A 15,634-nucleotide genomic window follows, 5' to 3' on the forward strand; every position below is an offset into this window, starting at 1 on the left:
AATTTCATCTTGCTGAATTCAGACCAGCTCTCCAATTTGTCCAGGTCATTTTGAATTCTAATCCTGTCCTCCAAAGGATGTGCAAAACCTCCGAGCTACGTGTTATCTCTAAATTTTATAAGCATACTGTTCACTCCATTATCCAAGATACTAATAAAAATAGTGAATAATACCAAATCCAGGACTGATCCCTTTGCGATCCCAGGAAATTCACTCTCCCAGTTTGACCGTGAACAATGATAACTACTCTGAGTAAAGTCTTTCAACCAGTTTTGTGTCCACCTTATACTAATTTCATCTAGACCACATTTCCCTACTTTGTTTATGTTATGTGAGACTGTTTTCAGAGGCCTTACTAAAATCAAGCTATAACACATCTATAGCTTCTTCAAAATCCAATAGGCCAATAACCCTGTCAAAGAAGGAAATTAAATTGGTTTGACATGAGTTGTTCTTCACAAATCCATGTTTAATAATTTGTTCCAGTATCTTGCAAGGTACCAAATATCCAAGCTCCCCGTTGATGCAATGAGGAATTGGGCCTATGAACTTCATGGTTTTGTAGGCCAATTATTTTTGTCCAATTTCCAAATTTCATAATTGAAAAATGCGAAATGTTCATGTTGCTCACTTACAAATGGAACTATTTTTGAATAAAAATACAAAATGTCATGCCTTTGAATTTCTGCTAAATATTTTCAAAATATCCAAACTATTTGTTTTTTTGTGGTGGTTGATTGAACATAAGGTGAGCAAAATGATGGTTAAGCATTGACCATTCAAGTGTTGACAGTGGTTAGTGTATTTGTCTCTTTTGATTTATACTAATTATAGGAGAAACTAGGTTATAATTTTATCCAAAGATGCAGCTCCTCCCTATATTCAAGCTTGGGTACTTGTTTGTAGCATTCATAATATTTTAGGAATCTTCTGTTCAGGCATCACTTCCTATTTCTCCTGAAAGTGCAGAAAAAATCTGGGAGGGGACTAGGGAGAAGAAAATCTTCTTTTGGAGTTTCTTTCCAATAGTTCCATTGAAAGGCTCCTTCCCCATTAGAATAATGGACAACCCACAGATACATCTGTCTGTAGGCCCTGTGCTTCTGCAGTGGTCCCTGGTGCCCCATCCACTGATCTCCAACAGTGCAGAAAGGGTTTCTGCAGCCAGAGGCTGCACCACAAGATGTCTCTCTAAATAGGGCATTTCCCAAACACAGTGAGGTATGTGAAAAGACAATCCAGGATAGGCTGTATTATCTTTCCAGGGAATCTCTCAGAGACAGTGAGGGGACGACAAACATCTCCCTCATATCGCCATCCTCCTACCTGTTCCTCCTATGGCTGATGAACTGCTTAATTCCTCCCTTGCATGAATCCTTGAACCCAGTGAGACCCTACTCTGAATCCAAGGATGGGAGAATAAGCTCTCTATCTTTCATACAAAACAGATCTCAGATCTTCAGGGATCAGTCAGGCCCTAAATTCTGAACTAGAAAAGTTCATTGAAGGGATTTAAAGTTAATGGTAATGCTAACATCAAAGTACAAATTTATACCCACGCTGACCGTTTGTGGTGATTTTTTTTTATAAGGGAGCTGTATGCATAATGAAATGGTTTCATATCACTGACCATACCTCCCAACGTAGCTGACAGTAGGAAATGTGTCCCATATTTCTTGATAAGGTTCTCTGTGATCTGCTGAAGGGTTGGGCGACGTCCTAGTAGTCTGATGTTGCGGAAGAATTCAGGTGCAAGAGGCAGTGGGGAGCCAAGAAAATTTCTTCTTTCTACAGCTAGATTGTTTACTTTCCAGCGGCCAAACTCTCTGCAAAACAAAACAATTCTCATTCAGAAATGTATCATTCGGACAAATGTTTTCATTTGCAAAGTACACCGCTCTGTTGCCTAGCTGGGGGCAATGTATTACAACAAATCTTGCTTGTGATAATCCGTCATGTGTTATATACATAGGACAAGCAACAAGTATTAGTTATTAGAAATAGAGGGAATACTCCATAACAATGTCATCTGGAGAAGAAATAAATAAGCCACTTAGGATGCAGCAGTTCCCATTGCTTTTGTTCAGCCTGTGAGGTGACCATAATTCCAGAACAACTTGATTGTGTTAGGCACCGAATATAAATTCAGAATTATCCAAAGTTCAGTATAAAAGCAGTCAGGTTTTTTTTGTTAGCACTTTGTAAAGAAAATTAAAAACATTTTTAAATGTACTATTTCTTTTGCACAATAATCTGCCTGTCTACTTTAGCTCTCTAAAGGAATTAGAAAGACACTCTCAGACCCCATTTGGCCAAGCAGAAGTCTCTCTGAAATTTCCAAGCCTTTTGACCTTGATTTTGAAACACATTCTTCAAACAGATCAGATTCTTCAAAACAGAACACACTTTTCCATTCATAGATGAAACTAAATAAATTCAAAGACCAATCCCCCATTCCCAAATAAATCAGTGATAGCAATGAAAGCAAACAAGTCAATTACGCAGTAATAAACACGCCTCTTATTCAGTTACTTATCAATTAAGATGCGGCATAGAGTTATTAGCAAAAGGACATGTTGTCCTCAAAATCTAATCGAGGGAGTATTTTTGTTTTTCAGTGTCTGCAGTAGCTTTGCCTTTACTCTGAAGCAAAAAAACAAAAAACAAAAAGTCTAGTGCTCCTCAAAGTCATGGTCTGGTTTGTGGCTACTGTAATGATATAGCATATGGGCTGCTTTTAAGAGTAAAAGGATTGTCATTTACTGGGACATGTCAGTTATGGTTCTCCCCTTTTGAAATGATATCATGCAAAAGCAAAGATTCAGCTTAGCATGTTTGAAAAACCCTAGAGAAGCTCCCAGCTAAATAAAGGGGTGATGTGTTTTCATAATAAAAAAAAAATCGAGAATGCAACACAAGAATAAAGATTGTAGATGTAATATGCAATGTACATGGCTAACTAATCAGAGTGGCTGGGATAGGTCCTCTGATGAACAGTCAGCACTATTTTTTTCTATTTGCCAGATTATTTGGCATCACATTTCTCCATCAGCAAAGATTTTGCAAAGAACCAGTGGTTCATAGACCACAGTTTAGTAATCACTGCTTTACCCTTTTTCTTCTGCTTGTTGTCACACTTTTTTAAATATTGTCTCCCACAAATGTACACTTCTCTGAAGCAAGTATGAAGGTGTGACAGCACATACCTTCCTGGATCCAGAGTGCTCCTGAGCAATTGAAATGGATTTTGTTCCCTTTAAGTTAATACCAAAAGAAATTATCAAAACATCTTTTGGCTTACAGAAGTAAGATCTACCTACTGAACAACTGAATACCCAAACACTATATACCACTATGTTGTGCTTGAACAGAGATGATTAACTATTCTCCTGATTTAATTAATAATTAAATGAAGAAGAAATGGGGGGGAACTTTTTTTAAACATATTCTGTGATGTCGTCTATGCCTATTTGGGTGCTTTCATTTCAACTCGTAAAAAAAAAGCTACCTTAATTATAGCACCTGGACATATCATCAAGATAAAGCTGCTTTAACAGCAAGCTCACAATGCAAGCTTGTAATTTTAAAAATTCATATAAAATATATTGTATATGCTGGAATCTTTTCTTATAAATTCACTGTCTGACTAATGGTCTGTGTCAAAGCTGAGTTTCAAACACATGGAGAATAATAAAAAAGGGGAAAACATTATAAGAAATAGTTGGTAACTTCTCCTTGGATTTTCATTGTCATAGATTTTAGGCTGGAAGAGATCATTACGATCATCTAGTCTGACTTCTCACATAATACAGACCATAGAATGTCATCCAATGCTTCTTATATTTATCACAAGAACTTGTGGTTGAACACAAGCATGTTGGTTAGAAGGACAGCCAAGCCTAATTTAAAGACAGCAAGTGAGAGAGAATTTACAAAATCTCTTAGTAATCTGTTCCGATGATTAATTACTTTTTGTGTTAACTTGTATTTTATTTCCAGTTTGAACTTTGCTGACTTCAGCTTCAAGCCCTTGGAGCTTGCAACGCCCTTGTCAGCTAGATTAAAGAGACTTATAGTGTCAGATATCTTCTCTCCATGTAAATAATTAAATACCATGATTGAGCTGACTCTTAATCTTCTCTTAGATAAATAGATGGAGGTCCTTTAGAGTCTCAGTGGAAGACATGTTTTTCAGATCACAAATCATTCTTGTAGCTCTTTTCTGAACAATGTCCATTTTTTTTAATCACCACCAGAACTGGATACTGTGTATTCCAACAGTGCTCTCACCAATGCCAATGCCAGATTCAGAGACAATATCACCTGCTTTCGCCTTAAAATTCCTCTCTTTATACATCCAGCTATTGTTTCTCATCTAACATCATATGAAATGTATTTCTTTTTATTATGCAAACTGGAGTTACTAGGGTATCTCTACCATTAGTTCCACCACTAATGGGGGTCTTGTACTTTTTTATACTTAATACACAAACAAGGGGATTGTTCCATACATTAAATGACAGGTAGATTTTTAAAATAAATAAATTGAAAGAATTTTTTCACACAGCAAGTAATCAGCCTTTGGCATTCTTTGCTATAAAAGGTCAGGGAGCTGAAGTTGTAAGATGGATTTTAAAAATGGCTGGACAGTTGTGTGTCCCTGTCACAGGTTGAGGTTGGGTAATAAAGGGCTTCATCCCCTAGCTCTGATCTCTGCCTAGTGCTTCTTCTAAATTGTAATAAATGGAGAACTGAGAGCACAGACCTGGGTAACTGAGTGCCAGGCCTTCTAGGAGTTATAAGAGGTAGCCTATTCTCAGTAGATGAAGGAGCTTGAAGAAGCAGGAGTGTGCTGTCCTGGACGTGGGGCCTGAGGAAGGACCAGCTGTGATTCCTAGTTGATAAGCAGCAGGTGCTTTTTATGATCTTCTCCATAGGGAAGCCTCAGGGGAGGCTTAAGACTTCTGAATTGACTGACTTGGCAAGAAGGAATCTTGAGACATCCCAAGACTCCTGTTTGAGATATTTTGTGTTGGCATGAAACCAGACCCCAGAAGGAGGAGTGAGTTGTTTGAGAATTTATTAAACGATACCCAACAGAGGCAAGCTTGATTTGGTGTGGGCTGGGGAACTGTCTCCTGTCTAGGAAAGAGGGAAAAACTAAGATCACAGACCCATAACATTTGTAGAATCATTGGACTGGAAGGGACCTCAAGAGGTCATCTAGTCCAGTCCCCTGCACTTATGGCATGACTAAGTATTTTAGATATAAATGCTGAGATAGGTATAGTCAAATATGATATTTACGGGCCAAAATGTTCAGGAATGTTTCTCCACACAAAACACACGTGGCAACTGTTGAATCATAAAATATGATGAATTAGTTCCTCCTGTCCATCTTACTACTAAGGGTTGTTTGCTATTGTTCATGTACTAATGCCTCATTTCTAGTGTGTCAAGAAGTGGGGATTCCACAAACCTGGGAGGTTATAGAAGTGTAGGACTGGAAGGAACCTTGATACGTCATCTAGTCCAGTCCCCTGCACTCAAAGCAGGACTAAATATTATCTAGACCATCCCTGACAGGTGTTTATCTAACCTGTTCTTATAAATCTCCAATGACAGAGATTCCACAACCTCCCTAGGCAATTTATTCCACTGCTTAACTACCCTGACAGTTAGGAAGTTTTTCCTAATGTCCAATCTAAACCTTGCTGCACTTTTAGCCCATTGATTCTTGTCCTATTCTCAGAGGATAATGAGAACAATTTTTTGCCCTTCTCCTTGTAACAACCTTTTATGTCCATGAAACTTGTGAGCATGTCCCCTCTCTCAGTCTTCTCTACAAAGCCATTTTTTCAATTTTTCCTCATAGGTCATGTTTTCTAGAACTTTACTCATTTTTTTTGCTCTCTTCTGGACTTTCTCAAATTTGTCCACATCTTTCCTGAAATGTGACACCCAGAACTGGACACAATACTCCAGCTGAGGCCTTATCAGCACAGAGTAGAGTGGAAAAATTACTTTTTGTGTCTTGCTTACAACACTTCTGCTAAAGCATCCCAGGATAATGTTTTCTTTTTTTGCAACAGTGTTATGCTACTGACTCATGTTTAGCTTGTGAGCCACTATGACTCCCAGATCCCTTTCCACAGTACTCCTTCCTAGACGGTCATTTCCCATTTTTTATGTGTGCAATCGATTGTTCCCTCCTAACTGGAGTACTTTGCATATGTCCTTATTGAATTTCATCCTATTTATTTCAGACATATTTCTCCAGTTTGTCCAGATCATTTTGAATTTTAATCCTATCCTCCAAAGCACTCACAACCCTCTCCCCCCTTGGTATCATCCACAAACTTAATACATGTACTCTCCATGCCATTATCTAAATCATTTATGAAGATATTGAACAGAATTGGACCTAGAACTGATCCCTGCAGGACCCCACTCAAAATGTTCTTTGCGTTTGACTGTGACTGGTGTTTTACACCCTGCAAGTATGGTCATGTCCCTGCTTGGACATTGCTTAGTCGAGCTTAAATATATATAATATAATATTATAATCATTGTTTCTACTACAGTCTCTCCAGCCCTCTAACCATTTTTTTTAATACTGCATGTGCATTATTCTTCCTCTGACATATGTAATATCAGATTTGTCTATTGCCAGAGGCAGACAAACAGTAACACTAGACCTGATGGTCTTAATGATCTTCTTCCTAATATGGTAAAGTCTGTGTTCCAAAGTCAGTGGGGTACCATTCATCAAAAGAACATAGCATAGCATCAGTGCTGGCTCCTAGTCAAGAAAACTAATTATGCCTATCTCTTCCTCCACTGTTAAAGAGCCAAGACCAGCAGCTTGTTCTGGTGCTATTAGTAAATAAAGAATAAGTAGCAAGTGTTACCACTTACATTGCCCATCTACCTCCAGTCCAAATGATATGTCAGCTATTGGATGAAGTTCTCTAAAATTCAGGGCCAAGTCTCATGTAGAGAAGGACGAATGGCTTTGAGTTGTTGGGTTTGCAGGAGACCATAGATCAGGGGTGTCCAAACTTTTTTCACCAAGGGCCATATGCGATAAAATACACAAACAGCCGGGCCACTCACTCGAGATGAAGCACGTATTGTCTCACCTGGTTTATTTAAGTAAGTAAACTAAATCAATCAGCCTACAACACTGCTTTTCATGAATGGGATTTTTTTTTTAGAACAAAAAAGATTGGCAGTTCATTCTCAAAACAGCTGCCTCTGATTGCTTCTGGATGGTGGTCCTTCTTGACAGACCTGGAGGGGGTGGGGATATAAAATAAATTATATACTATATTTCAAGCTTGTTATGCAAATAAGTTTGGATTGTCAACAGATCAACTAATATTTGTTTTAAAAATGCTATCAACATAAAATGATTACATTTATTAAGTAATAGGGCTTAATAACACATGGAACGTGTAATATATTTTGAACTCAGGGGAACACGGTTGCGCTCAGTGGGAACAATGAAGTTGCGCTTTGGCCTGCAGGATTGCTGGCAGGTCCGGAGTCAGTTTTGTGGTTGAGATGCGAAGGACGTCACAGAGATGGTCGTTGGTCATTTTGGTTCTCAATCTGCTTTTGTTCAGCGTCATCAGAGAAAATGTTTGTTCACATATGTATGTTGAGCCGAACAGACTCATCATTCTTTTTGCGTGGCGTCTCATCAGAGGAAACTTGGCTTCTTCCAAGCTCCGGTAGAAGTCAGGTAAGGAGAGAAGCTGATGTTGATTCTTCAGAGAATCATCACACTGCATTTCTATAAGTTCTAATTGCATACTCTCTTCCACTTCTTCTGCATTTATCATGAAGGGAGTCGCGAACAGCTTGATATCGTTCTCAATGGTAGAAAAATCTTGGAAGCGCTGAGAAAATTCTGTCATGAGAGATGTGATCACAGACACATATTTCCCCTTTTTATCAGTGAGATCGGCCTTTGGAAACGCAGATCTGATTTCGGACAATGTGGGGAAGTGCGCGACATTGAAGGTGCGCAACTGTGCCTCAAACAGTCGGAGCTTCACACAGAATGCTTTCATGTGTGCGTGAAGCTGCGGTACGAGTTGGTCTTTGCCTTGTAGGTTTTTGTTGAGTGTGTTGAGGTGTTCATTGAGATCAACTAAAAACGCCAGGTCTGCCAACCATAGAGGGTCACTCAGCTCGTGAAGAGGTCGGTCCTTTTCTTTCAAAAACTGGTCGATCTCTGATCTCAGAGAATAAAATCACCGAAGCACGGAGCCGCGACTTAGCCAGCGCACTTCTGAATGGTAGAGCAAGTCCCCATATTCAGCATCAACGTCAGTTAAGAAAGTTTGAAATTCTCTGTGGTAGAGTGCTCGTACTCGAATTCTGTTTACCGTTTTCACAACAGTGTTCATCACATCGCTAAGCTGTACTGTCTTGGCACAGAGTGCTTCTTGGTGGATGATACAGTGCATTTTAACTGCCTCACCTCCGCTCTCCTGCACCCTGGCACACACCATAGAGGCCATTCCTTTGCGCTCGCCTGTCATAGCTGGAGCTCCATCCGTTGTAACTCCACACAACTTGTCCCATTTAAGTCCTATCTTGTCAATTGCATTTGACACAGCTTCAAAAATGTCTTTACCCGTTGTTGTGGTATTTAGACTGCTGAGATCAAGCAGCTCCTCTGTAACGCAAAAGTTATTGTCAACTCCCCGCAAAAAAATTAATAACTGTGCGGTATCTGTGGCGTCTGTGCTCTCATCACATGCAGTGGAGTAGAAATCAAAAGCACACGTTTTGTCTGACAGTTGATGTTTTATGTTGGCTGACAAGTCTTCGATTCACCGCACAACTGTGTTTCTTGATAGGCTAACGCTGTCGAATTCTTGACTTTTTTCTGGGCACATTATTCCTTTAGTGAGGCACTGTTTTATGAATTCACCATCTGAAAAAGCCTTCCCATGCTGGGCAATGAGTTGAGCCACCTCATAGCTGGCTATTGTGGCATTTTCTTGAGTTTTTTTGGCACAGGAAAAATACTGTTGTTGAGCTAGCAAGATAGTTGTCATCTGCTTAACCTTCTGTTCTCGTTCCACACCAGTGTAGGACATGTACGTCTGATGTTTGGTTTCGTAGTGTCGTCTTACATTGTACTCCTTCATCACTGCGACACTCTCATTACAAATCAAACACACACACTTCCCCTTGACTTCCATAAAGAAGTATTCATTTTCCCACCGTGTCTGAAATTTTCTACACTCACTTGCTATCTTGCGTTTCTTTGGTGTTGTCATTTTCAGTGCGCTGTGGCAAAATTTTTCTTTCCTTAATTTTGATTTGTAGAGGAACTGCCTTGATCAACTCAGTAGCTCCACCTAGAGTTAAAACCAAGAAGTGCAATACTGCCAGGTTTCATGTGCGGGCCATATTTTGGTATATTTTTGGAATTTGCTGCCGGCCAATTAAAAATGGATCGCGGGCCACAGTTTGGACACCCCTGCCATAGATGTAGTATCTCTGGCTCAAAGAATTGAGCTTATAATGGAAATGCATGAGCAAAACTATTGTTAGAGTCCACTGTTTACTCCTTCTTCTGTACAAAGTAACTATAGGTTTGTACCTTCTCCTCAAAAAATCTTGTTGCTGGCTGATTAGCTAGCATGAAAAGGCTGAAGCGTAATTGTGCCAAATATGCCCAGCTGTGCTGTGTGCATGCCATAGCCTCACTATCTGCTGAACAGGTCTGTGCCATTCGTCCAACTTAGGGTGGGCTTGGAAGAAAGATGATCAGCCAGAGAGAAAAGAAAAGGACATGATATAGTTCAAAGTCATCTCTTCTTTTAAATTCAATATTATTTCCTTATTTTATTTAATTGTCTTCTCTTGCTACTATGCTGTGACACTAATAATGATGCTCATATAATAAATAGTGTTATCACACCAAAGTCTCTTTTCTAGTTTTGTGTAGAAGACACTGATACATTATTTTAGTTACGAGGAAGTTGAGATTACCTGATGGTCTGTAAATAATTCTTGGCACCAGGCAGATAAAGAATGTCAACATCTATCCATTTCATATACATATATGTATACACACATACACACACACACCTTTTCAGAAGCTATATATAAAACATCTAGTCAACTGAAATAAAAATGCAACATTAGAATATGTGTCATAAATTGGAAAGTGCAGAAGCTGTGGGCCAGCCTTGAATATAGGCCTTAGTATTGCAATTGATAGGGTGTGGGATGACTGAACATGCCCTCAAAGAGGCCTACAATCATCCATGCAAGCAGAACGTCTGCTTTCATGCTATCAGTTGCAAGGTCAGGTCCAGATGCATATTTTCAAATACAGGGGGTGAGAAGGACAGGATGGAGGCTGCAGCAAAATATGTTTCTGTTTTGCTGAAAAAGTTTTCCCATTCAATGGACATTAAATTGTCCCATAATAACAAGGTTTATAGCTTGAGAATAGGAACTAAAGACACAGAAATAAACAAAGTACCATCATATTGGCTCTCATACTCTTACAGCTGCCATAAAAAATTAATTGTATCAATGCTCGATATAGGTTGTCTGCAGACATAGAGCCTCAGCTGGTGTGAATTAGCAGAGTTCTATTTTTTTCTCAATGGGATTACACCAATTCACACCATGTGGGGCTCTGGCCCATAAAGTAAATTGAGCGTGTTCAGTCCTCATAAGAGGTTTTAGCACATGGTTATTAGAATTAGCAATATTAAACGTCATTAATAATAACCTAATTGTGTCTATAAAATGATACTAATGCTAAGAAGCATCAATGTTAATCAATAGTAGCACTGTATAACCTGGAATATAGTCTCTGAGAAGTTCTTCAATAGCCTGTTTTAAGTCTATGAAATTCTGTCATTTGCACTTGTCCTCTCCATGGCTCACAGATGACACCATGCTCTACATTTGGCTGGTCAAAAAGGTGAATGCTCCTAATGGACTGAAGTGACAGCTGGACTCTGAAGCCAATGTTTCCCAAGCAGCAACAAGTTAAACTGGTGGCAGAACACAGAACTGGTAGGATGAATGTTCCACACCAGCATGCTCTCCCCCCCCCCATACTCTCTTTAGCTGCAGTGGGATTTGTGAATGCTTGTGGTCATGATTGGATAAGGCCAAGACAATGTAAAATGGAACCTCAACTGCATTCAAATTCCAAAAGGAAAAATCCAATAAATCCCGAGTCACTTTTTATGTGTATGATTTGTAACATGAACTGGTAAGCGGCCATGTTTCTGGTAAGCTGCCAGCTGCACGCTACACATGACAGACAAAATGATGATGATCTCAGTTATGCCTGGCTTTGAGAGGGTTAATGAAGCTACCTGCTAAACTTCCTCAACCTTGTTCTGACCAGAAGCTAGGTTCAAATGCAGTCCTTGGGCTGGGAGTTGGTTCCACAAGGCCTATGTGAGACTAGTATTGCTTCATGTGCTAGCCTCTCCAGATGAAGGAGGGAGCTGGCCCAGAAGAGCATGGAGCACATAGTACACAACACACAAGCATGCTACATTCCTGCAAGCATTGTACAATGTTTTAGAATATCACACTGCAGCAGTGTATCACTACCCTGCCTGTTACCACAGGCTGCGGCTTAAAGGCACAGATAAGCTCAATATAAGCAACATTTTTGCAACTGTAGTACATAGCTTTGAAAAACTGGCTGTGTGATGCGTGTACCAGATGTTTTATGTCTCCTGCTGGAGGCCCCACCACCTGGATGCACCCCACCTGAAGAAGGTATCCTTTTGGGTGGGGGGTAGTGATTTTAGATCTCCTCAGAGGAGACAATCCCAGTTGAGACTGGGAAGGAAGGATCTCCCTGTTTTAACCCATAAATCCCAGCCTGGTCAGGAGCCTAATTCAGACCACATCTTTGTGAGCGAGACACTGAAATACTGTTTTGTTTTACTCTGTGGAATTTAAAGCCCAGTTCGACATTCCATTGTCAGGAATCAGGGCCCGCAGCAGAGCCAGTCTCGGGGCAACCTAATGAGAGCAGCTGACCTGCAGTAATCTGCTTGATTGGCTACACCATCCGACTGAGTCAGCAGAACGCTCTTAAACCTAGCAGCAGCGACAGTTTGGTGGCTGTTCAAAGCATATGCCTGTGGGTGTAATAGTGCTGATGCTTTTTTGCCCTGCTCCTTGCTTCACTACAGGTAACTGGGTTCTGATCCTCAGCCCTAATTCCTGACTTCTGAGTTTGGCTCTGACCCTTGGTTCTGGTTTTTGCTCTGTTCCAATTCCTGGCTACTGACTTTGGCTCTGGCTCTAGCATCTGGCCTCGAACTGTGGTTCGACTGGGGAACTGACTCTTGGCTCTGATTCACGGCTACTGGCTGCTGCTCCAATTGCTAGGCACACTTACCCACATCCTGCTCTCTGCCAGCTGTCTTGAGTTGAATATGTACTCAAATAAAGAGAGACTGCTGCAAAAGAGTCTTCCCTGAGTTAGGCAAACCCATCATAGACTATAAAACAGAACCTGGTTCCAATCTTAACTATGGTGAAGGTAGAGCTTCTCCACAATCCAATAGATTAGGGCTGGAGTAGACAGCTTTGTATTGCATAAAGCTTCCCTAAAGCCATTTTATCCAAACTTTGGAGGTTTCCCTCTATTTTGGGGGAAGGAAGACGGCATTCCTTAAATTCATGTATGAGGGGGATTTAGTGTCTGAGATAGGGAGACTTTTTTGCTCTACCCTTAGAAAAAGGCAGGAACTCCTTTTCTTGTTGGTCTTGTGGCTTTATAGTCACAGGAAAAAGTCTGTGCCTGGCTTCTTGTATCCTAAAAAACAGTGTTGGTGAACATTCATTCAGATTCTGAAGGATGGTTTGATTTTACCTGCTTCTGCCCTTTGTTATTCACTATTTATTTGTGAATATTGGCAAGGATGGATTTTTGTTGGCAAGCTATTTGGTGATTAGCTGTCTCCACGTGCCCTCAAGGGTCTTTCTACATAAATAAGAGTATTCATTATTCACTATTTGTTATTCTCCATTGACAAAAGTTTGTCACCCATTGGAGGGTAGAACCAATACAATTTGACCTAAGTTTCCCAATTGTACACTATGAATTACAAACAGCAAATAGCAAGCCCAACTGTTTGCAGACAGCATATAGTTTGAAATTTGTTTGTCTAAAGAAAGGTGAAAGGTGAGCTAACTTAAATTCAGTTTTGGTTTGCAAATAACTCACTGACAAAAAGGCCTAAATTTCAAACAAATAATTCAACCAGCTCTAAAAACAATTATAATTTGCAACAACCGGGCTTTCCTATCCACACCCTCACGTCAAAATTCCATCTGAAGTGAAGAATGTCCGGGATGTTTTGGAAAGAGTTTTCTCTGTACATTTGCCAGCTAGTATTCTGTGTAGTCTCTCTTACCTTGGGGGAGCTGGATTTTGACAGGGTATTTGTTTAGCTGGGGCTGGCTGTCCTCAGATATGGACAAAATAACAGGAATTCTTTCCAGTTTTAGCGACAATAGCAATATGAGGTGATCTACAAGCTAAGGTAGTGGCAGTTTGGACTGATAATCAAGAAGCTCTTAATCAAATCAATTATGAAACAGCCAAATCACCTTTTGTTACGATTCCGCACTTTGCCATCATTCTGCACTGTGTGAAGTTTTAATATTGGTCTCCAGGTGTGGCATGTAACCAATTGTGACAAAAAGGTTGCTCATCTTTCATCTTAATTTCTGAGGTAGAGCTTCCAACACTGCACCAAAATTGCTCAGCCAGATCCAGCTTTTCTATGAAGGCTTGACATTTAAAAAAAAAAAATTAATTTCCCTGCTGTCATCTGCTAGAAGTGGGGATATATTATACAGGTTCTATATTGACCAATTTCAAATATGAAAGTTTTTTAACAGATATTGTGAAATATCACCATTGATTATGTGCAAGAAATCTGCCAAAATTTCACTTTTTGCAGGGCCAACACTTTCATGAAACAAAAAGTGGCTATAGCACTGAGATTCATTTAGGAAATATCCTCAGACTTCAGCATGCATGCTTTTTAATCTTGCCTTTTTAAAATGTGTTCTCTTTTAAAGATGTAAGTTATTAAACTTCAACTGCAATGAAAAGCTATGGATTTCTTTCTGTAACCTAATACAACAGTCTCTTGAATCATTTCCCACGTTTGTACAATACATTGAATATCTGCAGTCCTGGGTTCCCAGCAGCTGTGGAATGAGCATATCTGCAGGTATACCTGAATCACTGGCCTACTGCTAAACATTAAAATGGAGGAGTCTGTCTATAGAAAAATGCTTTCAAATACCAAAAAGGAGAAGTACTATAAAGTAAAAAAAACCAGATGGTAACTTTATAGTCCCTTTATCTAAAATTCAGAACCAACAGATTACTAAAATTACTCATTGCACCTGGAATGGGGTGTGCCTAGACAGACCTTATGCCTGTGCAAAGTCAAATTTTTGTCTGTGGGGCCCTACATGAACATAAGGGGTTTGCCTTCATGGACCTGACTACATGATATGTACCTAACGTTAGTACAAAAGCAACATGTGGTTCTGTATGCTGGGAATCTAATTCTTTTCCTTTCTGAACTAAGACCTATTACTATAAAAGCAATACAAGGAAAAAAATACACACATTTTGAAGGAAGGACCAGAATAAATCTCTTGAAAGAAATAAAATCTGTTGAATAAAATCAACAGAATATGATCAAGAGCAACAAAATTTGATCAAGAGACTTATTTCCTCTATTGGAGGAAATAAAACACATATCTGCGTAGAGGGTTCAGGAAATAATGATTACAGACACTTCCATATAAATCATACCGGAAGCACAGTCTGGTAAATTTTATCTTTAATATTGCTATAATTCATTATTTGAAGGTGTTTGGTTATATACACACTCCCATTTCTTCTTATTTGTATTACATTAGTACACAACTGCTAGTGGGGCCCCCATTGTGCTAGGTTCTGTACATACTCTTAATAAGAAACAGGCTCTGTTCAGAAGAGTTTACATCCTGAATAGACAATGGGCAGGAGAATTAATTTGATTGTCCTCTTTCTCAGATGGGAAACTGAGATGTGCAAAGACCATCTTGCCCAAGGTCCTATAGGAATTGAACGGAAGCTAGATCTCCTGAATCCCAAACCAGTGCCATATCCATAAGACTATTCTTCCTCTAGTTCCACTTCTTAGAACAATGGATGGATACATGATGATGTTCTAAATACTTTGTCTGGTATAGTGTATATCCTTGTGAATAAAATATATAGGGGCAAATCCTCAGCTGTAGTTAATCAGCTTAGCATTGGGGATTTCAGTGTAGCTATGTTGATTTATTCCAGTTTAGGATCTAGCCCATATTCTATAGTTTGCAAATTATTTATTCTGTATAACATCATTTTTATCACTAAAACTTGACAAGGAAGAAATATATTTCAGAATTATTGTTTATGGTTATCCTACTGTTATAAAATGTTTATTGTCATGGGTTTACACATTTTCAAATGAAGTGCCTCCACTGACATCAGCTTTCTATGAGTGTAACTCTTACAGAAATTGTCCCTCATGGTCTGTTTTGACATTCTGGAAAAACA

General features: G+C 39.4%; 1 protein-coding gene across 2 annotated transcripts in view; it reads right to left on the minus strand.

Annotated features, from left to right (window-relative positions):
- The window catches only part of BRINP3 (BMP/retinoic acid inducible neural specific 3), a 252,313-nt gene that overhangs the window by 116,617 nt on the left and 120,062 nt on the right, over positions 1–15,634 (minus strand). The window contains exon 2 of one of the 2 annotated variants that reach the window (XM_067535139.1): positions 1,636–1,826. The exons of the other annotated variant lie outside the window; for it this stretch is intronic. Coding sequence (XP_067391240.1) covers positions 1,636–1,826 — 191 coding nt within the window. The remainder of the gene's footprint in view (positions 1–1,635; positions 1,827–15,634) is intronic. 2 annotated transcript variants of the gene reach the window in all.

The sequence above is a fragment of the Emydura macquarii genome, unplaced genomic scaffold (genome assembly GCF_026122565.2).
Source record: "Emydura macquarii macquarii isolate MOO-44397 ecotype Brisbane River unplaced genomic scaffold, CSIRO-AGI_Emac_v2 contig_3477, whole genome shotgun sequence".
Lineage (NCBI taxonomy): Eukaryota > Metazoa > Chordata > Testudines > Chelidae > Emydura > Emydura macquarii.